Here is a 27314-nt window from a genome sequence, read left to right on the forward strand (position 1 = left end):
TTTAAGAACTATATTTTTTTCTTTTAAGATTACATATATAAATAATTATTATTTATTAATTTGTAATTATTGATTATTTATTATTATCGACAGAAAATAACTCGAAATAAGAAAAGTTTGTGCGCGTGCGTGTGTAAAAGTGAGAGAGAAAGAGAGAGAGAGAGAGAGAGAAATGGTAATGCACATAACACAAGCCGGATGATCCAAATTCATTAGACGCGTTTAAGCGAATGGGCGTTCTCGAAATGAATTCCAAAAGTGGAACGCGTACACTTATTAGAAATTCCAGGATTAGGAGCGTACTTATGAACTCGCTATATTTTTGCTGTAAACGGAGTTTGGAATGACAATATATTCGTGTATAACAAGGAAGGAGTACAGGTCAATGTCCAACGATGAGAAGACATTAGAGTTACTAAAAAAGAAAAAGAGAAGGAGAGAGAGAAGGAGAGAGAGAGAGTTATGAAGAGATAAAAGCGAGGAGAAAGAGAGATAGAGAAAGAGAATTGATAAAAACAAGGAGAGAGAGAGAGAGAATGAGACAAAGAAAGAGAATTAATAAAAACAAGGAGAGAAAGAGAGAATTGATAAAAATGAAAAGAGAAAGAGAGAGAGTTAATAAAAACGAAGAGAGAGAAAAAGAGAGAGTTAATAAAAACGAAGAGAGAGAAAGAGAAAAAACTTAATAAGAATGTAGAGGGAAAGAAGAAAAAATTTAATAAGGACGAAGAGAGAGAGAAAAAAAGAAAAAATATTTTTAAGAATGAAGAGAAAGAGAGTTTATAAGAACGAAGAAAAAAGATTTGATAAAAATGAAGAGGGAGAATGAGACTTAATAAGAATTAAGAGAGAGAGATTTGATAAGAATGAGAAGAGATAAAGAGAGAGAGAGAGAGAGAGAGAGAGAGAGAGAGAGAGAGAGAGAGAGAGAGAAGAATGGAGATATACGATCTCATTAAAAGCATCATCAGTAGCTCAATTCAATTTGTGGATTATGATTGTTCGAAGGACGTATCCTATCCTTCTTAAACTCCTTCCTTTTTTCTTATTACATGATAGAACTTAGGATATATCATAAAATATGTAATTGCCAAATATCAATTTTTATGTAAATCGAGTTGTCCAAAATTATGAAACATATTGGATTGTTAGTGACAATCTTAATATCTTTTTTTACATTTCGCATTATCTTATTTAATTCAAGAAAAAGGGAAATAAACACACAAACAAACAAACATATGAAAGAAATAAATAACTATGCTCAATGAAAAAGTTTTTTTACATGACATATATATAAAAAAAAAAATGTCACATTTTAATGCAAAATTTTATCCAAAAAAAGATTATTTCGAGACTACAATTAATTAATTTCTGAATTTTCTTTTTTTTCCTTTTCATTATTCAAAGTTAATTAATTAATACACGATGTCTAACAACAAAAGTTTCGTTTCTATATGCGTCCGTGCTTCTACGTGTTCGTTCGTCCATTCGGGAATGAAAATCATATAAAAGTAGTCTCTTGATGGTAGATGAATAACTGACATATATAAATACATATATACATATATACATACGTACATACATATACACACAGTCGTAATAGTATATCTACTGGTGCTTCTTCGAGTCCTAGAAACTCAGGATTCTTTAGAACGTTACGTTCCTCTAAGAAACTTGGAATCTTTCAAGCTCGTATTTGAAGTCTTCGACGCGAGAGAGACACGACTTCGTCCTCCTTTTCATTATTCCAAACGTTTTCGACGAGTATTCCTTTTCAATCTAGCTCGAAAGAGAATGCAGCACTTACTCTTCATGAAAAGGAATGAAGGAACGAAGGAAGCAAGGAAGGAAGGAAGGAAGGATGGAAGGATGGAATGAGAAATTCGGATAGAAAAAGAGAAAAAGCGTTGGATAGGTGATGGGATAGGTAGGTGAAGGGAGTGTTGGGAAACGAAATGGAAAGAGATTGATAGGACGATATAGTCGGTAGTAGAAAATCGAAAGGAGAGAGAGAGAGAGAGAGAGAGAAGAAAAGAAAAGAGAGAAATACACATCCAACTAGATGGACCCTCGAGAACGAGGATAACGGGCTTTTTTAATGGCACGAAAATGGCCTGAACGGGATTCTCGTTCTTTCTGAAGAACGTTTGAAATTAGTCCCGAGAAATATGATTACAAGAGAGAAACAGAGGGAGAGAGAGAGAGAGGGAGAGAGAGAGAGAGAGAGAGAGAGAGAGAGGAAGAAAGAATAACAGATCTTTTCTCCATCTTTCTTTCTCTCTCTTTCTTTCTCTCTCTCTCTCTCTTTCTCTCTTTTTCTTTCTTGTTACTTCGTTTAATTTCTCTCAAGCGAGTACTTAAGAAGAGAAAGAAGAAGACGAAAAATAAGAGGAAATGAAAAAAGGTAACATTTCAGGATGTACCGTAGCTCAAGGTTCCCTCATTTTTAATCCTATCACATAAAGGATTATTACTCGAGAAATTTATTAATTACTTATCCATTGAGCGTATACATATATACATACATACACATATATACATATATATCTTTCTCTTTCTCTCTACATGACGATCACAGGTATTATGGTTAATTACTCATTTTCTTTGTTCATCTTATTATCGTCCTTCTTTCAACATTAGTTCAATCATTAGTTCCTTTTAAACATCTTTCTTTTTATGTACATATCATAACGTGTACGTATTATGTACATAGACATGATATATATATATATATGAACTCGCTCGATCCATATATATATATATATACACACACACATACATATATATATATCGTATTGTAGGTTGAAATTTCCAGCCAATTTTCCACTCCCGTTGTATTATAGAGACGAGCGATGATCCGTGAACCGGTAACTTAGACGTAGAAGAACGGTGGAAAAGTGGATTCGCTTCTCTTATAGGATTTCAACGGAAAAATGGCCTTCCTTCGTTTTCTCCTTTTTCGTCCTTTTCTTTCTCTTTCTCTCTCTCTTTATTTATCTCTCTATCTATCTATCTATCTATCTATCTATCTATCTATGTATCTATCTTTCTCTATCTCTTTCCTTTTCCATTCAACATCCAACATACACAATCTTCAGCTAGGATCCGATCAGAACATCAATGATCACAAACATATAGACGTACACCTTTATATAGATATAAAACTATCTTATTGAAGTAACTTATCGATAATACGCGAATATGTTAATTATACGAACCAAATAATTCGATTTCTCGTCGTTATTTAAGGAAAAAAGAGAGGGAGAGAGAGATAAAGAGCGAGGGCGAGGGAGAGAGATAGTTATTGATAATAGAAGTTTAAATGGTCTATTTATTTTAAAGAATTTTTCATAATAACAAGAACAACAACAATAAGAATAAGATAATAATAATAATAATAAAGTATTAATATTAATATTAATATTAATATTAATATTAATAATAATAATAATAATGATAATGTCATATTCTCTCTTTCATTTATTTTCACAAACTCAAAGGAACTTTAATATCCGAATCTTGTTCTTCTTCAAGAATATCATCCCCTTCTCAAGACACTTTATATGTACGTACTAACAGCTACCATAAGATAGAGATTCACTTGGTGAAAACTAAAGTTTTGAAAAGTATAAAATTCTTGAATAAAGAAAAAGACTTATACGACAAGGAAAGAGAAAACGAAAGAAAGGAACAGAGAGAGAGAGAGAGAGAGAGAGAGAGAGAGAGAGAGAGAGAGAGAATTTAACACGTACGAAAACGTTCGTATTTTCAACGAAGTAGAAAGTATCCGACTATAAATCAACGAAGTATCGGTGGAACGAAAGGTTATTCCCAATGGTATCGTGAGAAGATGAAACGGGGTGAAAATTAAGAAAGGGTAGAGAGAGCGGGAGAGGGATAGGGATGATAACCGAGACCTTGGACCCTTTTATCGTCATATTTAAAGTCGAAGGACTCGAGCTTTATGGAAATTTCCGAAACTCTCTCTTTTTCCTTCTCTCTCTCTCTCTCTCTCTCTCTCTCTCTCTCTCTCTCTCCCTCTTTCTTTTTCAAACATCGAGAGAGAGAGAGAGAAATACTCAACTTGAGAAATCGTTCGTTCGTCGGCCTTTCAATTAAATTTACCCTTCAGAGACATCTTTGTTAGCAGGAATTGATCCTTGTCTACGCAAGCCAGTGAATTTGCACCCTCCAATGGAATCGAATTAACATTGGTAGTGAACAAGTAGAAAAAGAAAGAGAGAGAGACAGAGAGAGAGATAGAGAAAGATATAGGGAGATAGAGATCATTTGTAGAGATATCCGGTTAAGCAAAGACAAAGGGAGAGTAAGAGGAGGAGTAAAAGGTAGAGGAGATGATGGAGGTGGAGGAAGAAGAGGAAGAGGAGTTGAATCGAAGAAGGGAAATCAAAGGTCTTTTCGGGTAATCGCACAACTATAATTGCTATAGCTCACTCTCATCACCATCTATCTATCTATCTATCTATCTATCTATCTATCTATCTATCTATCTATCTATCTATCTATCTATCTATCTATTTATCAATCTATCTATCTATCTCTCTTACTTGCAATTAGCGGGGAACGTTAATCGGAATAGCGAGAGAACATATTGGAATGTTTATGGAGAATAGTCGGGATAGTCGAATCGATCGAAGTTTCTTCTTTGTACTTATTTGATTATAGTTACATATTTATTTATTTCGTATTAGAAATCTTTGAATTTCTTATTTATCGTTTGTTATTTACTTACTTACTTTCTTTCTTTCTTACGACACAAATCATTTCGACGAAGATTGTTTTAATCGCGAAAAATATTTCATATATTTTTTTTTTATATATTAGAAAGATTCTCAGATTGAAATAATTAATATTGATGCAAATTTTATTGTAAACAAATAAATCTTCTCGACTGTTACTTTATCTTAGGATAGGTATGATATGTAATAAAAGAAAAAGAACTAGAGAAAGCTTATTAACGAAAATATAAAAAAAGAAAGAGAAATGAAAAAGAAGAAAAAAAAAGAAGAAGAAAAAGAAGATGGGAATCGATCGAAGAAGGGTCGAAACGAGCGGATACTATAGGCCTCCTCTGAGAGCGATAATAATTCTTTCCTCACCCCCTTTCAGCCCCTACCTGTCCTCCCAATCCCTTCCCCATCGTACTCGTAACACTGTCAGTCGCGTCGAGCGGAATACGTGACCTCGAACTTAGGAAAGGCGACCACCACCGGTGATACGAGAAGAGGTGGAGAAGGAGGAGGAGGAGAAGGAAGAGGAGGAGTTGGAGGAAGAGGAGGAGGAGGAGGAGGAAGAGGAGGAGGAGGAGGAGGAGGAGGAGAATAACTGAAAGGAAGGGGTGGGAAGTGTGTGGAACGATAAATCAAGCAATTAAGTGTGACATATTCGAGCAAATTTCTGGCCGGGGTATCTACGTAGATATTATACTAGACAAGTATACATTTAGCCGAGTCAGCTTGCACAGAAAGAAAGTGAGTGAGTGAGGGAACGAGCGAGCGAGAGAGAGAGAGAGAGAGAGAGAGAGAGAGACAGAATTAGAGATAGAGAGGACTTCGTCATAAAACATCCAGCTTCGACCCACTTCTACTTTGTATACATCTCCAACGAGGGCTCCTTAGCGCACGTAAACTCGCCAGGCTCAGCAACGTAATAATACGTCCCTGAGCAATGCATACTCGAGGATTTACGAGTGTACCCCCTTTCTCTCTCTCCCTCTCTCTCTCTCTTTCTATCTCTCTCTCTCTCTCTCTCTCTCTCTATTCGCTGACGCCCGCATTGTACGTTACTGCCGCAGTGCAACCGTACTTACAAATATGTATGTGTATATATATGTATACATATGTATACATACGTATGTGTTTATGTATGTATATATGTGTATGTATACATGTATATGTATATGTATATGTATATATGTGGGTACGTATGTGCATATGTCTGCGTACGATGCGTGTCTGAAGTGTACGTAATTATGTCCGGGTCGCTCCGGTTACATAGGCAAGCGGAATCAGCTGTTAAACTCCTCCTCCCCTAGTGTAAACAACGTTCGAGTAAAGGCCGATGCGCTCAAATCTGTAACTACGCATATGCTTAATCGCCCTGCTACATAAGAGAGACGTGCTTTATAGTTCTCTCTGTCTCTCACTCTCTCTCTTTTTCTTTCTCTCTGCTATTCTATTTCTCTTCTTCATATTACTATATTATCATTTTCAATTTTCTCTCGTTCATGTTTCTATATTTTGAAAATCATTTTAAAATGTATATAACATTACAGAATTGTTCTAATTAATTAATTAAAACATATATAAAGATTTTTATTTTGTTTTATGGTACGCTTAAGAAAAAGGAAAAAAAAAAGAAAAATTATTTCGATGAGTTATATTTATGACATATATTATTTTATTATTTTTCTTTTTATTATTTTTTTCGTTTAATTCATTTTATTTAACGATAAATTTGGAATAACTTGTTTGAAATCCTTCCATCTTTATTATTTCGATCGATTCATCGATCGAGTTGCGCGACGACGACGATGACGACGATGACGACGACGACGTAATTACTCGACGATTTCTTGTCTCCGTCGTGTTTCCACGTATGTACAATATATCACCACACTCTCGACGTTCGAACTATAATTTCTCTCATGCTAAACGAGAAACGAGTCAATATCGCGTTGCAAATAAGTACTTTGCTAGATATATGTGTGTGTGTATGTGTGTGTACGTTGCATATACACATATACGTATATATAAATACACACTTTGTACGTAGTATCTCACATATCTACTTTGTTATGTTTGGAAAACTCGCGTGGCTCGATCGCATTTCCATCAACGTTTACCTTTGCGTTTGTTACATTATCTTCGAACGCAGCTTATGCTATTGCAAAGCTCGCCACTAACCGATTTCGCACGCTATTCTTACTGGTCGTTTGCATTTCTTTTTTCTTTTCTTTTCCTTTTTTCCTCGCATTTTTTTTCTTTCAATCATCACTCATTTAAGCCTCGAACATTAATTTACTTGTCATTCACTTTTCTTTATTTCCTTTTTTCTTCTCTGGTTCTTTAAAACATTTTTCCTATTTTTTTCTTTTCTCGAATAACGACGAAGTCGACGATGATGACTACTTAGAAGATTAAAAATGAGAAGAATCCATGCCAAACGATATCTAAACAATGGCTTTTTAAAGACATCGAAAAAAAGAAAAAAAGGGAGAAGAAAAAGAGAAAAGATGGAAAAAAGAAGAAAAAAAAAAAGAAAAAAATGTTCGATGATCATCCTCGAAGCTTATTGCCTGGCAACGGTTGAACTTTTTGGCAAGGGAACGGTGTCCCATTAATTTTCCAGATAAAACCTCTTTCTCCCTCTCTCCATCCCTTTATACTCCCTCTTCTATATTCCTTCTCCTTTTAAACTCTGAATCGGCATTTCAAACTTTCCAACCAAACTTTTCGTGCTCGCACACACACACACACACACACTCTCTCTCTCTCTCTCTCTCTCTCTCTTTCTTTCTCTCTCTCTCATTCACTCTTTCTCTTTTACCATCTGAGTGTAGAATGTTCGTTACTCGTATCCTAAACTTTTACCATGTATACGCGTACCGACTCTAACTAAACTAAACTCTCTAGTCAATATGATGGATAGGAAGAAGCGAACGATTCGTTCGTTGTCATATTAAAACGTAAAACGAGACGAAAATTTCTACTTTAAAAAGAATGATAAACGATTTTAGTCGTAAGGAGAACATTTCTCTTTTAAGTATTAAATAAAATATATAAGAAAAAGGAAAGAGACGGAGAGAGAGAGAGAGAGAGAGAGAAGACTAAGAAAAAAATAAAATTTTAACTAAGATACGGTAACATGATTTTTCCTGGACCTTCTAAGTGTCGACAAGGGTCTTCCTAAAGAGAATAAATAAACGAGATGGCTCTATCGATCAGGTTTGTGAGGGATGAACCTTCCTCTCTCTCTCTCTCTCTCTCTGTCCCTCTCTCTTCCTCTCTCTTACTCTCTTCAGATCGCTGCCAGTTACTCCCGTTTCCGTCTCTAGTTATCCCGAAGGAAGCGAAGAAAAAAGAGAGAAGAAAAAAAAAAGAAAAAAATAGGAAAGAAAAATATTATAGAAGCTTCCTCTTTCGCTTCCTCTTTAACCTTCTCTCTCTCTCTCTCTCTCTCTCTCTCTCTCTCTCTCTCCCTCTCTTTCTTTCTTTCTCTCTCTTTACTCTTCTATTCTAATCATCCTCGTCAAAGAGCAGACCGCTAATGGAATTTCCTCATCGAAATAAATCCACCTAGATTTTCCGGCAATTTTTTTTCTTTTCTTTTTTCTTTTTTCCTTTTTTTCTCTTCCAACCAGCCCTCCCCGTTAAAAAAATTCCGCGCTCGTGAAAATATCCACGTGTATCGATCTTTCAATTTTATCGGTATAAATACTGACAGGTTTTAATGAAAATTAAAAAAAAAAATTCGAACATTTCAATTGTGAACTTGGAATTCGGGGAAAAAGAATATTAATCTATAATTATTTGTCGTTTTATGATACCCAACGTAAAAAGAATATTATTAATTTATAAATTTCTTTATTATTGTAGTAATATAATAATTTTGATAGGTAAGAGAAAGTTTCGCATACAGTCCTTTGGTACTGCTACAGAAAAGAACAAAAATATTTTTTCTCGATAGAAATACGAGGGAATTCTTTTTTTTCTATAAATCAATAAATAAAGAAAATTACGTTACAATTTTCCTTTATATTTTATTATTAAATAAAAGGAACTCTTTAAAAAGTATTAAAAAGTATGTTAAAAGAAAAAAAAGAAGTGATAAGAGTACTATAAAACGAAAGAAAAATATATTGAAAAGAAAGAATACTGAATATTCTAAATCATTGTTATCTGTCACTATTACTCTATTTATCTGCTTATTTAACGTTTTGAAGTCTTCTTTGACTCCTAAATAAGTCATTTGCGCACCCAGTGCAAATCTGAACCATCCAAATATTTCATTATATCTTTTAGATTTTCTCATTTCTTTTTCTTTTTTTCTTTTTTTTTTTTGATTTAATGTTTCCTGAGAGAAAGTACTGTATTCAAATTTAAATCAAAACCTTTATTGTCTATCCTTTTCGTTCTTTCCTTTTTTTTCTTTTTTTCAAAAATTGAGCATCTATTGATGTAATTTTCGTACTAATTGGCAAAAAAAAAGTACGATTTTACGTATATGAAAAATTACGATAAAAGAAAAATTTAGCAATTTAATCCTCATAATAAATAATAATAAATTAAAATAAATTAATAACATTAAAAAATAAAAAAAAAAATAAAGAAAGAAGAAATCAATTAGATTAATCTTAATTCATCTGATAAATTCTAATCACGTTTTAGAGGAAATTCATTGCTTATCGAGATCATCTCGTACATCGACTTACTTGATACCGTCACTCTGACAGAAGGAACAACTAATTTTCACGAGATTCTCTTTCTCTATTTCTCTCTTTCTTTCTCACATGCATTTCTCGAGTTAGACAGATTAGCTTGATAGTTAGTTTCACAGTAGACTCGTATCTTCTTTGCTCGTTAGAAATGTTGGAAGTAAATTAACAATCGGTTCACCGATTTCCATGTCCTTGTTTCGTTAATTTCATATGTTTCAGAGCAAATACGGTTGGTTGGTATCACAGTTACACTGCGTGATACATCTCTTTCTTTCTCTCTTTCTCTCTCTCTTTCTCTCCTTTTCTCTCTCTCCATGTCTCTCTTAAGTGCACTCTGAAAGATTTTGTTGACGAGGTCTACCGCGAACGAAAGGAAATCGTGGATACGCGGATAACTCGAGTGACACTTGTTGGATTAAACTGGAAGACTGAAAACGAGATAGAGAGCGTAGCTTTCTAAGTGCTCACTGAGAGTGAGTACCTTCGATCGTCAAACGTTCGTCTCTTCTTTTTTCTTCTCTTTTTTTCTACGTTGTTTGTTTCTTTTTTCTTTCTTTCCTTTGAAGGAGAACGAAAACAACAAAAAAAATATCTTTTCTTCAGAAAAAAAAAGAAAAGAAAAGAGTATATTTCCCAGTAAATATGTTCAAGTATATTTTAGTTTCTTCTTTTTTCGTGTTTTATTCCGTTTATCTTAGTTCATTCAACTAATTAATTGTTTTGTTAATGAATATTATTTGTTTATAATAAATTCGTAATAATGTTAACAAACGTGATTTTTTCATACTATGATCGATAAAAAAAATAAAAACATTTTTGCTTTTTCTGAGATCGATGAAACATTTTTCTGATCAACACCGAGAATGACGTAAGTTCGTTTGAAAAATATTAATAATTATGATCGATAAGTATGTAAGTACGTCGAATGCTACGCACAATATTTCCGTACATTATACAATATACTCCCACACATGCACGACGATACATGTAGAAGGAAGTGCCTAATCAACGTGAATCTTCGTGCGTATGTGTATGCGTCTATGAAATGTCGTGTCCTACCGACACGTCGGATAAAACTCAATCAGTCGTTCCAGTCGTTTGTCCTCGAAATTCACGAAATTATTCACAAAGAATATTTTAAATGATGTAGAGAAAAACTCAAAAATTAGAGAGAGTAATTCATTATTATTTTAAGTAATAGTGAATTAATTCTATTCGAAAAATTTGAATAATGATGGCTTTGATAATCAGCTGATATGTTCCTTCTATTTTTGCTAGTTAATTCATTCACAATTCTGATTGAAAAGCAAGTAATTTGTTTAACTAATTTTTTCTTTTTATTTTTTTTTGTTTAAATAACAATTCACTTCATAAAAGTTCGAATAACAATCATTTTGACAATTAACCAATTTATTGATTCCTTTCTTAGTCAATTGATTCACAATTCTGATTAGTAAGCAAACAATTTGTTTACCTAATTTTTTTTTTAAGAATAACAATTAATTCCCTTCATAAAAATTCGAATAACAAACACTTTAACAATCAGTCGACTTATCTATTCTTTTATTATTTAATTCATTCCGTTCATTCATATCTTTCTGATTAGTACGCAAATAATTTATTTAACTAATTTCATTTTCTAGTACTCATCTATCGCGCGAGTGGAGATAATATAGAAAACAATACACACATACATAGTGATAGTTACGTGCAAGCTTTGTAAATAAGTTTCGTGTTTTTTTCTTTTTTTCTTTTCTTTTTCTGCAGTTTATCTTCAGTTTTCAATCAGTTCGAACGAAAAAACGAAAGCACAGAAGTTCAGTGGGCCTGAACAAAAGCCGGGACCGTTCTCAATTTGTCAAACTCTGTGATAATCGATCGTTCTCTCTCTCTCTCTCTCTCTCTCTCTCTCTCTCTCTCTCTCTCTCTCTCTCTCTCTCTCTCTCTCTCTCTCTCTCTCTCTCTCTCTCTCTCTCTCTCTCTGTTGCTCTCGTATCCCTGCCGTTTGCTCGAAGAAAGTGACAATCGTTTCCGACCAATTCGTTCGTTTACAAAGCGTCGCTTTCTACTTCCTGAAAGAGACGTCGAGTGTTTGCTCGTTCCTTAACACTTTGACGGCTGCTGTCATGTACCTACGCGTGATTTTGCTAACCAGTGGTTATCAGTTCGTATGACGTAAACGTGACTTTGTTCTCTCAGTAATCAGCTGATTTGAAGTAGATGCGTGATCGTTAGATCTTCATCAATATTTAAGATATTAATTGGTATTATATAAATTATTCGTAGCACATTAATGGATATTTTTCAACATTGATCGCTTTAAATATATCGACTGTTTCCAGGGTTGTTCTAATTCCAATTTTAATTTTTATTTTAATACATGGAATTTTTTCATCTATATACACTGTCGAGAATCACTGACGAATTTTCTTTCATATCTTCGTTAAATTTATATGATACGAAATTTCTAGTTTTAGACTATAATATTAATACTAGTTAATATATAAAAATACAGTGTATATAATTATATATACTAAATACATATAATTATATTATATTATTACTCTCTCTTTCTCTCTCTCTCTCTCTCTCTCTTACTTTTATACTAATATTATTAATACTAAAATAACAATTAATATATTATAAATACTATATTAATTCACATGACAAATTTCGTGCATAAAGTAATAATTATGTTCCTGGCGAGAAAATAAAAATAAAAGAAAAAGGAAAAGGAAAAAAAAGAAGATCGAGGAAACATTATAAAATAAATAAAACTAATCGCGAAAGTTTATTCAAATCGTAACCTTTAAGAAATATCGATACCACCGATCGTTAAAAATCTCGAATAACTCGACGAGTACTCAAATATTATATTCTAACGAATAATTTTCCATCTGGCCGAAGAGAATACCCTTTTTTAAGGTCAACTCGTGCGCACTCGTGCTTTTCCAACGCTCGTTAAGCGTCGTCTAGTGTAAAATCCGAACATGTAAATGCGCTTATTTGTACCGAGCGTGGTTGTTAAAGAAAAAGAAAAAAGAAAAACGAAAAATAAAAAGAAAAAGAAGCAAGGAAAAGAAAAAGGAAGAAAGAAAAAAAAGAGAGTTGGTTTCTCTCGACGTTAAAAATGGCTCCATTTTGGAGGCGTTGAGTCGAAACGCAACGTTGCAACCTTTTACGTAGAAAATGCGTTCAGTCTGGCGTGATGAAAATTTCATTTGCTAAACGTCTTCCTTTTATCACTATTTCGATGTCCACTCAAATACAATTCACTTTTATGTATCGGATTAATTTCGATGCTTTACTACTAATATTTACGACTCATTTCCAACGCAAATTACACGACGGGTATTTGAACGAAATGACGATTTTAATGGATTAACGATTAAAAAAGAAAAAAAAAAGAAAAAGGAGAGAAAAAATAGAAACTAACAAACGCGTAAATCGATGGAACAAATAACGATCAGTATAGTAATAACACGCACGACCGAGTCTACGTTAACGCGTTTATTTTCAATCCTATTAAATAATTACATAGGGTGGAATTAAGCTCTAAGGATTATTTGAATATATCGTTCGTTAATTAACATTTAGATAAATGTTATTCGTTCGTAATTCGCTTGTTTCACAAAAGAAAAAAAAAACAAAAAAGAAAAAGAAAATTGAAATCGACGAATTAAAAAAAAATTGTTTCTTCTTTTTTTCTTTGGCCCCTCACTTTTAGAAAAGGACACGATGCCAAGGAGTCGTAGTTCATTTCTCAGAGTCGAAGCACTGTTGCTGCTAAGTCTCGCCATGCTCGTCCAACTCGACGTCTGCTGGTGTTCGCTATCTCATAGAAGCAGACATCACGCTGAACTTTCTCACGAGGAAGTGAAAAATTTTCGACAAGACGAACAACATTATCCAAGAGCAGAGGCACTTAGTTCGAATCCTAACGATGATCCATTGATCGTTCAAACCAGGAAAGGCAAGGTCAGAGGAAAGACATTAACGGCAACGACTGGAAAGGAAGTCGATGCTTGGTTTGGCATACCTTATGCTCAGAAACCTTTGGGTAGGTAGATAACGTGTTTTTTTTTTTTTATTTCTGATGTACATAAATTATTTGAATGGAAAATTTTTATTTGCGATAATTATTTGAACAATTATCACACAGGACCACTAAGATTTCGACATCCAAGACCGGCCGAACGTTGGAACGGTGTTCTCAATACGACAACTTTACCGAACAGTTGCGTCCAAATTCTCGATACGGTGTTTGGGGATTTTTCAGGTGCCACCATGTGGAATCCAAACACACCGTTGAGCGAAGACTGTCTCTACATTAACGTGGTAGCACCGCGTCCAAGGCCTACTAACGCCGCTGTCATGGTATGGATATTTGGTGGTGAGTATCTTACTAACATATACTTTCTTTACGATAATAATAATATAATAATAATAAGAAGAAGAAGAACAACAACAACACAACAACAACAATAACAACAATAGTAATAATGATGACGATGGTGAATAATAACTAAACGATCGGAGAAAGTAATTACAAGTGTTTCGGATATATTTCGATAACCAAGACGATTACTAATCAATTTGAAAATGATTTCAGGTGGTTTCTATTCGGGCACGGCCACGTTGGACGTTTACGATCACAAAACGTTGGTTTCCGAGGAAAATATAATTCTCGTATCGATGCAATATCGACTCGCGAGTTTAGGTTTTCTGTATTTTGGAACATCGGATGTACCAGGTAACGCCGGTCTTTTCGATCAAATAATGGCACTTCAATGGATACGCGATAATATCGGTGCATTCGGTGGTAATCCTGACAACATAACACTATTTGGAGAAAGTGCAGGAGCTGTGTCCGTTTCGATGCACCTTCTTTCGCCATTGTCCAGGTACTACTAAATCAGACTGGGGAAAAAATAACAAAAAAAAAGGAAAGAAATAAAAAAAGAGAGATATATACATAGATAAATACATAGGTAAAAAGTACAAGACAGAAAAAGAGACTCTCGTTGGTCTCGTTTTTCAGGCACCTCTTCAATCAGGCGATAATGCAATCGGGTTCAGCGACAGCCCCCTGGGCTATAATCTCACGAGAGGAATCGATAGTACGAGGTATCAGGCTAGCGGAAGCCGTTGGTTGCCCACACGATCGGAATAACTTGCAGGAGGTAATCGATTGCTTGATCATTAAGGATCCAAAACATCTGGTTGAAAGCGAATGGGGTACATTGGGTATATGCGAATTTCCTTTCGTACCTGTTATCGATGGAACGTTTCTCGATGAGACACCACAACGTTCATTGGCTAGTTCGTCCTTTAAAAAGGCCAATATTCTTATGGGCTCTAATACCGAAGAAGGCATTTACTTTATTATATATTACCTTACCGAATTATTTCGAATCGATGGTACCGAGGACGTTAAAGTTACCAGAGAACAATTTGTCAACGCTGTCTCGGAATTGAATCCTTACGTTAATCAAATAGGACGTAACGCCATTATATACGAATATACCGATTGGCTTCATCCCGACGATCCCAACATCAATCGGGACGCCATAGACAAGCTCGTAGGCGATTATCAGTTTACGTGCAACGTCAATGAATTTGCTGGCCGATACGCCGATACAGAGAATACCGTCTACATGTACTACTACAAGCACAGGTAAGCACGCTTTTCAACGATTCATAGATGATTATTATTATTATCCGTGGTGCGCTTCTCGAGTGGCTCTTTATCCAAGTAGCTCTTTAAAGCTACGTAAAAGTCACGTTCGAATCTTTTTCTCTTCGTTATATATATATATATATATATATATATATATATATATATATATGCATACATAACATATATATACATACATATGTATGCATGATGTACATATATATGTATATATGTACACGTGTATGTGTGTGTGTATGTATGTAACGAAATATATAACGAAGAGAAAAAGAATCGAACGTGACACATACACACATATATGCTTATATAAATGATGTTCGTCACTTTTACAAAGTCTTCACTCTAGAAACTTCTTGAGATTTTTCTTTTATCTCTCTTTCTCTCTCTCTCTCTCTCTCTCTCTCTCTCTCTCTTCTCTTTTCCTTTTTTCTCTTCTTTTTCATTTTCTTCAGATCAACAAACAATCCCTGGCCAAAATGGACTGGAGTCATGCATGCCGATGAGATCAATTATATATTCGGCGAACCTTTAGATTCTACTAAAGGATACACGCAAGAAGAGATCTTACTCTCAAAAAGGATGATGAAATATTGGGCCAATTTTGCAAAGACCGGGTAAGTACTTTCTTTTTCTCTTTATGATTTTAATATCATGAAACTGTTATAAAATATGTATTTATACAAACACATAACTAATGCGGAATAGACTCTACCTCATTGAACATTTTTTTTCTTTTTTATTTATTTACAGAGATCCGAACGTTGGTGACTCGACCTCGTGGACGCTTCCTCATTGGCCGACTCACACTGCCGCTAAGAAGGAATATCTCACTCTCGAGACAAACAATTCTGATGTTGGTTATGGGATCAGAACAAGACAGTGCGCGTTTTGGAAAAGATATCTTCCACAACTACTTGCAGATACATGTAAGTATATTCCTGATATTTATTATTATTATTATTATTATTATTATTATTATTTTTTTTTTTTTTTTTTTTTTTCGATATCTTTTTCGTCATGTTCTTTTTTTTATTCGATCGTATACGATACGATGTTTCTTTCAACCGCATAAAATACAATTTCTTTTCCTTCAAATTATATACAATTATCGAATTACGTTTTACTAAAGGATACGTAAATTATGTAAATTATGTCTAATCTGAGTTGGGAAAAAAAAAGAAAACAAAAAGGATAAAAATCTAAGTAGAAAAAAGCTTTGATCTTCTTTCATATTAAAAGTCAACGCGTTTTCTGTTGTCCATCACTTACGCGTAGATCGTCTTCTATGACACCTGTTGATCAGTAAGAACGTTTCGTACTTACTCCTACGGTCGACCAATTTGTTTTATTTTCCTTCGAAACTCTAACTCGAAATAAAAAAAAAAGAAGAAAAAGTATCGAATCCGAAAATTTAACCTTTTATCAAAATTAATCGAATTTATTCTAAGGGTATCATTTTCATGTTAAAAAATTGAAAAATCCAATTACACTTTTTTTTTTTAATATAAGAATCAACATTCACGTTCATACTCGTCGGTAAAATTTTAATAAAATCTGATAAAAAAAAAAAAGAAAAAACAAAATACATGTAGGAACACTCGTGTATTTTGAATATTCGAAATATTTTTTAAAAATAAGCCGTGCATTTACGTTTGTTATACTCGTTTTACTCGTGGAATTCTATTCCAAATGAAACAAAAACAATTTCGTTAAAATATGATATTAAATATCGATTGAAACACAGGTTCATCGACGATACGATGGAACCAGTATTAGAACGATGTATGACGTATCTACTTACACACATTTACACAAATATTACGAATAAACATTCACAATAATTTTTCAATGTTCTACATTGTACTTTAATGAAAATTTCAACGAGATCTCGTTCGGACGCGAACGAAAGAATAAAATTTCAAACGTTCGTAGAAAAGTTTTACATTGTGGACTTTGTAGATTAGACGATAGTCAGGAAAGGGAAACCAAAAGAGCGATGGTGAAAGAGAAAAAAGTAATAAAAAAAAAGAAGTAAGAGAAAAATGATTCGTTTGCGTTTAAATGTCACGTATTGTTCGTTAATTAAATTTTTTATTAATTTATTAATGAATAAAAGAACAAGAAAAAGGAAAGGAAAAAAAAGAATAATCGAAATCTACTCAAAAAAGATAAATTTGAACACGAATCATTAACTTTTTATAATAGAATCTTCTTTTTCGTTCAAAAAAAAAAAAAAGAAATTATATAAATACAAAACTTGTAGAATAGAACTTCTAAAAGTATTTATACTGAAAATACCATTTCGTAATATAAAACGGTGTAAAAATTGTAAATGTCTCTTTTGTTAAACGATATTTTTATAATACGGTTTCCATATAGAACGACTTGATAAATTTGTAAAACCATCGTATAGCACAGAGTTTCGCTTAACACAGTTTCGATTCGACGAACAGGAACGAATTAATCGTGTTATAGACGATTTCAAATATATACTATACTGAGTATAACTTAGCTTTAATAAACAATAACTATGAAATATGTGCTAAAAAGTATGTTTGTGACAGTAAAGTGAATAGAAATTTTTTAAATAAAAATAAAAAATAAAAATATATATACATATATTTTTTATTTTTTATTTATATAATATATATATATATACATTATATATTATATATATTTTTTTATATTTTATATATACATATATTTTTTATTTTTTATTTCTATAACAAATATGAAAATATATATTTATATATATGTACCAGTGTGTACCATCAAAGTTACATAGCATTGTAGAAAGTTAACGTTAATTTCTACGGTCCAATCAAATCTAGATGGATCAATAGGATGACAAAGAATGACGCATTTCCCTTGACAGAATACTAATAAATCGATTCGTTTCATATCCATTCTACTGAAAGCCGAATTATACGATCATTTCCATTCTCTCTCTTGCTCTCTTTCTCTCTCTTTGTCTCTCTCTCCCATAAAAAATATATATATGTGTGTGTGTGTGTGTGTGTGTGTGTACTCTTACTCTCATGAAGAAACAAATAAAATAACGTATTATACTTCAAGTACAATCTCTATGTATTAACGTTACGTCTCGAGTCAAAATAAGTAACTAAGGAAAGAAAGAAAGAAACAAAGAAGGAAGAAAATAAAAATAATAAGTAAAGAAAAAAAAAAAAAAAGAAAATGGCTCGTTCAACGTACTAAAGGTATATTTTTCAAGTAAGTTTATGAAACGTCGCCAGCAAACTGGTCTCAAGCGTGCCGGCACCTGCCGCTTTCTATAATTCTTTCGTGCTAGAATAGCTTAAACGAGAAAATACAAAACTGCTTTCCTTGCCAACCGGGAACTTTTTTTCTCTTCCTTTCTCTACCTCTTTTTCTTTTTTTTTTTTTTTTGGACTAAAAGAATCGTTGGCCCGCATTCGAAAGAAGAAAACACGAAAGCGTGAAAACGTTCGAGGAAAAAATTTCAACCCCTTTTGTGTCGTCTACTTTTCTTTTGGAGATTGCAGCGAGTATCTGAAAAAAGCGAGACGAGTCTAAAAGTGAAACGTTTCTTTAACGATAAGAAGAAACGAAAGGGATGGGGAAGGGAGTGGGGAGTGCGAAAGAGAGAGAGAGAGAGAAAAAAGTTTCGCGCCAGCCATTTGTCTCGTTTATCTTCTCGTCACTACCACCACTATTGCCATTACCACTACACCATTATCATCACCAATACATTCAACATAACCAGTATTACTACCACCATCTCCTTTATTACTGATACCGAGACACCACTTTTCAAGTAGCAACCATCGTCTGGGTTACGTCTACGAAATTAGCTCGATCTCTTCTTTCGTAAAGTTCTATTTTTTTTACGAATATATCATTGAGATAATTAAAGGAAAAAAAAATAAGATTTACGATTCTTCCGTATGTGCACACGTGCGAGCTTGGAATTATGAATTGTAATGAATTTTTCTTGATATATCTAGATTCATTTGTTTCGATTTTTATAGGAAAGATAAAAAGTTTATAGAACATATTATATATATATACACGAGCATAATTTATTTAATTTAGATTATGAAACATAGATTAGATTTTAGATAATTTTTATATATCTCGTATTATTTTTCTTTTCATTATAATTTTTTTTTTATATATGTATCAGCACAGACTAGATTATAGAGAGAACATAAATAACGTTCCATGTAATTATTTTCTATAATTTTATATTAGATAATTAAATATATATAGGTATATAGGTATACACATGTGCGTACATGTATATATGCATATATATTTTATTAGTATTTTATCTTAGAAATCATTTTAGAATTAGAAAAGATTTTCTTGAGAGATTTACTACATCGACGAGGTCAGAAAAGAATCGAGAAGTTACAGTTTCGAACTAAGTCGATGCATAATGCAAACTGATTGACTCCAACCGCATCAGGTTAACTCGTGGTTTAAGAAAATCTCAGCGAGCACACAAATTTAGGGATTGTCTCATCTTTACTATATATCTCAATTTTTCTCTTATTTTACTTTTCTGTCTGACCTTTGGCTCTAATGAAAAATCGATCGGCACACAAGCTCTATCTCCCATTTACGATTTTATTACCGAAAAGGAAATCGAGTGGGTGGGAGTTAGGAAGATAGATAGATAAGTAGATAAGTTGGTAGGAGAGAGAGAGGTGGAGGTAAAAAAATAAAAAGAAAAGAAAAGAAAAGAAACGTCGCCAAGAGATTGATTTGAAATACCTAGGGTGATGTGCACACTTTATTGTTAATTCTCTATGGGAAATAACAAACGCGATCCTTCTTTCTTGTGATCTATTGTCTCTCCGAAAACAAAATTTACAAATTTTTATCTCCGATTGGACGTTCGAACGATACTTCTTTCCATGTTATCACCATAGAAATTTCTAATTAACAAGTTAGATTATGTTCATAAATGAAATTGTATTTTTTATCGATTTATTAAACATAATGATTAATCCGGTTTTGTAAAAAGATATCCGATTGCAACAAATGATGTATATGTAATATTATACGTAGTGTTTAATCAATGAACGATACGTTTAAATAAAATATTTATGTTCGATATTCGAGAAATATAAGAAGATCGATGGATCGATCGAATAGATTTTGCAGGTGCGTGGTACAAAGGTGAAAAAAAGAAAAAGGATAATAATCGTTCTCGCAGCGCTCTCTTATCGATTATCGTTCGGTTTGACCGATAAAACAGAAGGAGAGGGAAGGAAATGAAAAAAAAAATAGAGAGAGAGGGAGAAGAAGGGTCAATTGTATTTTGTTATCTGCATGCACATAATTTTCGATATCGCCAGGCGCCTGGCGTTCGAGGCGGGCTTTCATATTGGTTTTGTCTCGGACTCGTTATCGATACATTAATATGCTGCAAATCCGGATATGTTACGAAATAAAGGTAGCCAATTATTACGCATCACGGGATTAATGGAGGATGCATGAGCACGGCTATCTGCAATGCAGCGAGCTCTGTGCAATTCGGTGCAATTCGTTCGTTACTATCGACGATATTGGTTAGTTGGTTGGTCAATCGGTTGTTTCATTGGGTAGTTGGTTGGCAACAATTTCTTTTCAATTCTTTTCTTTCCGTGTTATTTTTTGTTATTTCTTCACTATTTTATATTATCTTCTTTTTTATTTCTTCTTTTTTTTATCTCCTTTTTTTTTAATATATATATATATATATATATATATATATATATATATACTTACGCTATTTCATAGTTGACGAGGGAAATGGTAGTACGCGAAAAAATAATGGATGTAAAAAAAAAAAAAGAAAGGAGGAAAAATGTCCGCGTACATATTTGCAGGTTAAACGAAACATCGATTATCGTAGATAAAGCGAGTATTATTCGGAGAAAAAGGAAAGAAGGGGAAGAAAATGAATGAAATAGAATATGAAAGAAGGAGAGAGAAAGAGAAAGAGAAAAAGAAAAAAGGAAGATAAAAGTTAATAGTAATCGTATAAATAGAAGTCACAACCAGGTGCAATTTTATTTACCACATAATCGTATTCATAAATCTTTTTACTTTCTAATGTTTTAATGTTTCTTTTCAATCAGAGTGAAATCAATAATAAAAAGAAATGGAAAAAGAGAAAGGAAAAACATTTATAATAAAAGAATATTCCACTTGATTTAAAACGTGTACCATTTTTAATTAATCATATAGCGATGTATGTGTATACTATACGTGCACATATATACATATATATACATATATATATTTATATTTAAACGTACTTTTAACAAACATTTTCCATTATTAGTTCAGCTAACAAAAAAAAAATAGAATGCGAAAGAACGAGAGAGAGAGAGAGAGAGAGAGAAAGAGAGAGAGAGAAAGACGTAGTAACCAATTTTCCGATCGTTACTACGCGAAGCCCGAAAGTTGCTCGCATTTTATTTTATTTTTTTTTGCTTCTTTTTTGTTTTTTTTTTATTTTATTTTATTTTTTTTTAACGAACATTTTTCATTATTAGTTTCAAAAAGCCTCAGGCCACGTTTCTGTACAACCTTCTCTTTTTCTCTCTCTTTTTTTCTCTTCCCAAGCTCTTTTTCTAGTTCGTCCGTTTCCATCGTTCCAAGAGGAACGTCCGCAATTATAATGTAGTCGCCGCAATTATTTTCCGTAGCATTATTCTCTCTAGCGAATGCTAGTCCCTGTGATATTTCTCTCTCTTTCTCTTTCTCTCTCTCTCTCTCTCTCTCTCTCTCTCTTCCTTTCTCTTTCTCTCTCTATTTCTCTCTATCTACCTCTATTCTTTTTCTCTATCTTCCTTCTCATTTTTCACTGTAGTCCAATGCAAGAGGAATACTGACGACACGAATACATAGATATGTCCTGTCCTCTACCAACCTCCTCACCCCTCTCTCAATTTATTCATCCCTGAGTACGCAATTCGCCGACACGTTGGAAGAGTCATTTTCTCTCTTTTCCTTTGTCGTTGCATTTCCTCACATTTTTTGGCCGACTTTTCTCTCTCTTTTCCTCTCTCTCTCTCTCTCTCTCTCTCTCTCTCTTTCTCTTTCTCTCTCTCTCTTCCACACACAATTATACACATATATATGGTTCTATGTGTATATGTGTGTAATATACATCAATACAAACACAGAGAAAAGCTGAGAAAGGCCGTCGCAAATAAGATCCTTTGGAATTTCATTTTCTATTTTCCTACGAACTGAGTTATCCAAAGAGTGAGAGAGAGAGAGAGAGAGAGAGAAAATTCTGGAATCAGAATTCAAGGGATGCCGTTGATTCCAAAGAGATGAAGAAGGATAGAAAGTTTTCCTCGTCTATTATATTATCCGTGTGGTACGTCCAACTATGGAAGCCGAGGACAAATTTGTGGCACGATAAATGAGTTGCGAATTCTCTCTCTCTCTCTCTCTCTCTCTCTCTCTCTCTCTCTCTCTCTCATTTTCTCTCTCTGTTCCTGTCTAATGCTTCTACTCGATTATCGCAATTCAAGAGAAGTCTTACGGAAGAACGATTTCATTTTATTTGTATCTTCTCTCTTATTCTCTCTCTCTCTCTCTCTCTCTCTCTCTCTCTCTCTCTCTCTCTATATATATATATATATATATATATATATGTATGTATGTATGTATGTATGTATGTATGTATGTATGTATGTATGTGATATATTAATTAAATTCATAAGATTTTTATTCCAAAAAAGCATAAACGCGAATATATAAATGCGTTAATACGACTCTTTAAAACGAAATCAAATTATATGTAGATTTTATCAAATTACGAAATATTTCTTTTCATCTGAATCGTCGGACTTGTCTGACTGAAATTTCTTCGGAATGTCTCTTTCCTGGATCACGTAAAATCACGACTCGAAATAACCAGAAAGAAGAGAAAGAGACATAGATAGAGACAGAGACAGAGAGAAAGAGGAGGAGAAGAATGAGGACAAGAAGGAGGAAACATGGTACTATTTTCCGTAAAAGGATACCATTTCATTCGTATGATTTCTCCCGAGTGTTACGTCACTAACAGAGAAAGATATGAAAAGAGAAGGGATGATAACGAGATGCGAAAAATGAGAAGAGACTGCGAGATAGTTGGCCCGTTGAAGTTGCTAGTACAAAGGGACTCGAGTATATATAATAGATGGATAGATAGATAGATAGATGAAAAAAGGATAGCTAGTAAGAGAGAGAGAGAGAGAGAGAGAGAGAGAGAGAGAGAGAGAGAGAGAGAGATATGAAAAAGAAAAAGAAACGAAAAAATGGAGAAATCTCGTTGATTCGAAAAAAAGATTCGATCAAAAGCGACTGTAAAAATGACACTCGGCTTACTATGCGTACGTAATTATAATATATAGATATCTATATGGAACGAAGGAGTAGATATTATTCCTCTCGTATCCTCGATGCATTGTCTGATTACTTTTTTATCCTTTTTCTTTTTCTCCTTCATCAATAAAAGAATGGCAGATGAAAAGAATATTATACATATGATACATGGAAGTCATATAGGCACGATCTGCTAGATCTTCATTTTCTATCTCTTTCTATGTCTCTCTCTCTCTCTCTCTCTCTCTCTCTCTCTCTCTCTCTTCGATTTAGAACAGAAAATTTTACTGAATGTACTTTTTATAGTCGAAAAAGAGAAAGAGAGAGAGAGAGAGAGAGTATATTGCTATCAGAACACGTTACCGTGAAAAATGGAAATGAGAAACGTAATAATGGGATGTGGAAAATGGAGGATACAGTGAAATTTAAAACTTGTGACACACCACGACGGCTTTTACTGGATTTAGAGTACCAATCTATTTGATTTCAGATCTATATGTGTATATATATGTATGTATGCGTGCGTAAATGTATGTATTTGTATATAAATACATATAAAATCTATATTCAATGTTGATAAAACTATGGAAATTCGTATAATTATACGAGAGGAAAAATATTTTTTTTATTCGTAAAAAAAAGTTCAGATATTCAGATGTTCATATGTATTTATACGACTCATAATATTTTATCGAAATTTTTTAGGGCAATTTTTACACGATCACCTAAAATTCTTAGATGATTTTATAAAAATATGATATTTTTTAAATAATGATATCTTTTATTCGGATTTTTTTTTCTTTTCTTTTTTTTCTTTTTGTCAGATACAAGCCCAGACTTGCAGGATTAGTTTAATCATAAAAATTAGATTAAAAAGAGTCTCGAGTACAATTAATTGATATTTTAAACGATCTAATAATTTTTGATCCATTCCTGTTCTTCGTAACAACAATAGTCATTTTAATCTTCTCTTTTTTTTTTTCAATATAAAAACGAAAATGTCGATCGAATCTAATCGAATTGTAAATAATCGAAACGGAAAGGTTATACCTAATGGGTCCTCGGAATTATTCGATTCATTTCTAAAACAGGTAATATCGCGGGCAAACGTACGTAACCATTTTCTTGGCTCTAAGCCATCGGCAGTCCGCCCACGAAAGTCAAAGCTTCGGCCAAAAGCTGCTATCCTGAAGTGCATCCTCGATTAATAGCCACCTTAGAGTCAATGGGATGCGAAATTGCTTTCCTAAGGAGAGAGGATTCGTGTGTTGGCTTCGCTCCACGGCATATGCTAGGGTTTCTATATACATTAAACGTATTATATTATAAACACGCGTTACGAAGTTACGTCTACGTATATAGACCTATATATACTTGAAAGGATTACGTAAAATATCGTAAATATCTTGCGCAAGTTTAATAATATATTACGTGTTCTTTTAAATATCATTGAAAATAATTGTTGAATTATTTTGAAAGTATTTGATTTCATCATTGGAATTAATAAAATATATAAAACTCTTTCTTATATATTAGTATATGATTGAAAAGATTTTTTTAAATTATTCTAAAAGTTTGTTCAATTTCATAGTGTTCTGATTTTATTATTTCTTGATATATATTGTGTGTATATTTATACGTGCACATGTACAATATAAATTCTCAATCATTTCTCATATATTCAATTTCTCGAATTATATTAAAAATGTACGATTTCATAAATTTTAATACTATTCGTTCATTTTCATTAAAAGTAGTTATCTATAAAATATAAAAAAAAGAAAAAGAAAAATATTTAATAAAAATGTGTGTGTGTGTGTGTGTGCGTATACACACTACAGTTTAAAAATGATATAATATAATATAAAAACTACAGTTAAAAAAAAAATACGAATATTTTTTATTGAAATATTTCTCGGATATATATCGTACGAAATTATTTGTAAGAAATTTTTTCTAATCTTCCTGACAACTACTCTGTTAGTTTTTACGCTATCAAAGATAAAAACACATTCTTTCGATTTCTCATTGAAAAAAGCTCTGCATCGCACTCGATAAAAATTAATCCTCTTTCTTGAAATCACAAAACGTTTACCTATCTCTTCTTTCCCTTTCAATCCTTAATACTCCCTTGATACTTGATAACAAAATCCGATTTGCAACTTGCGGAACGATACGATAAGAAGTTCTGAACGTCACATCGGTCTAATGAAAATATTTAGCTTAAAGAAATTTTTTACTATATTTTTTATTATACAAATAATAAACGATAATACGAATAAATAATTCAGAATTACATTATAGACTTTGTTGCACGCACACACACATATATATATAAACAAATTATTATTAAGTTAATTTAATTATGTTAAATTATTATAAAAATGCGTTCAATTTCATAATTCTGATTTTATTATTCATTTATATGCTTTATTACATATTATTATATATTTTATATATATTTTTTATATATTTTATATATTTTTATATATTTTATTATATATGTTATTATTCGTATACATACATGTACGTAAATATATGAATCTTCCGAGTTTCTGGAAGAAAAATAAAACACAAATTTTTTGCATACATTTTTGTTTATGGAATTGAATCGAATTTATGGATTAATCTTCGTTCTCTTACATCTACTACGCTCTCACTCGACACTTCATTTAGTTAATAAAATATATCAATGAAGAAAAGTTTTATCCAAAAATGATTTTCTCAAAGCAATATCATGTTTTATCATTAAAATAAATCGAATTAAATGAAACTTTCAAACACGTTATTAGGTCATTTCTGATTTGATGTTTTATTTAGTTAATTAAAAAAGTCAATACGAAATAATTATTATCATCCAAAAATTACGTTGGAATTAATACCTACATGAGGATACGTACATGAGAATATAAGAAAAAAGAAAAAAGAAAATTGAATAAAATTTGGCCGAAAAAATTAATCATCTGAAAAAAAAGAGGGATAAGAAATTCTAAAGTCATGATAAAATCATTCTGGGGATATCTCGTTAACAATGTTGACGAAAGCAAATAAGATAACTTTCTCCGTAATGGGGTACGATCCTCTCTTGTGTGTCTGGTGCATCGTCGACGTAAATAGAACAACGACGATACACAGCATTGCTTTATAATTACGTCGGTGGGCTTTGAAAGGTTAACCGCACGGTGGTGAGGTAGACATGCATATGAACGTGTCGTTGTCACGGGCACTAATGGTCCGTTTACACGGTATCATTGGCGTAACCGCGAAACATGCCTCCATTCACCAGTTTTCTTCTTCAAACTACAGAAATGATGATGATGAACTATTAATGAAGTATACTCGAATCGAATTCTTAAATCCTAAGTTAAAAATCAATTTGAAAAAAAAAGAAAGTAAGACTAATTTGCGCTAAAAGTAAAATGTAGACAAATTTGAGCGGATTAACGTATCAATTCAAAAAAAAAAAGAAAAAATATATATATACATATATAAACAATTGTCAAGTAAATTTTGTAAGTACTTACAAATCTTTTTATCTAATAATTTTTTAATAAAATAGTTTTTATACAAGAAAAAGAAAATCTTATCATCGACGTATATTTATCTAATAATTCAATATTTCAGCCAAAGTCACACGTCGAATAAGAAAAATCAAATGAATTTTAAAAAGAAGAAAAAAAGAAAAAACAACGATGGTGTTGCCATTAAAAATGGGGAAGCGTAGAATTTCACACGTTTCTCACTGAAGCCCGTAGGAGCTTAATAGTATAATAAGCATAACTGCAAACGGACAAACGTGTC

At 32.6% G+C, this 27314-nt stretch overlaps 1 protein-coding gene across 4 annotated transcripts in view; it reads left to right on the forward strand.

Moving 5' to 3' along the window:
* Positions 1-27314, forward strand: part of LOC122630872 (acetylcholinesterase-like) — a 70231-nt gene that overhangs the window by 29792 nt on the left and 13125 nt on the right. For 3 of the 4 annotated variants that reach the window (XM_043815876.1, XM_043815877.1, XM_043815878.1), the window contains exons 3-8: positions 13188-13520; positions 13623-13853; positions 14073-14364; positions 14502-15137; positions 15608-15769; positions 15906-16081. In XM_043815876.1, coding sequence (XP_043671811.1) covers positions 13199-13520; positions 13623-13853; positions 14073-14364; positions 14502-15137; positions 15608-15769; positions 15906-16081 — 1819 coding nt within the window. In that variant the 5' untranslated portion in view covers positions 13188-13198. Of the gene's footprint in view, positions 1-9815; positions 9934-13187; positions 13521-13622; positions 13854-14072; positions 14365-14501; positions 15138-15607; positions 15770-15905; positions 16082-27314 lie in introns of those variants that run through there. The other variant, XM_043815879.1, reaches the window with a different exon arrangement.

The sequence above is a fragment of the Vespula pensylvanica genome, chromosome 8, assembly GCF_014466175.1.
Source record: "Vespula pensylvanica isolate Volc-1 chromosome 8, ASM1446617v1, whole genome shotgun sequence".
Classification (NCBI taxonomy): domain Eukaryota; kingdom Metazoa; phylum Arthropoda; class Insecta; order Hymenoptera; family Vespidae; genus Vespula; species Vespula pensylvanica.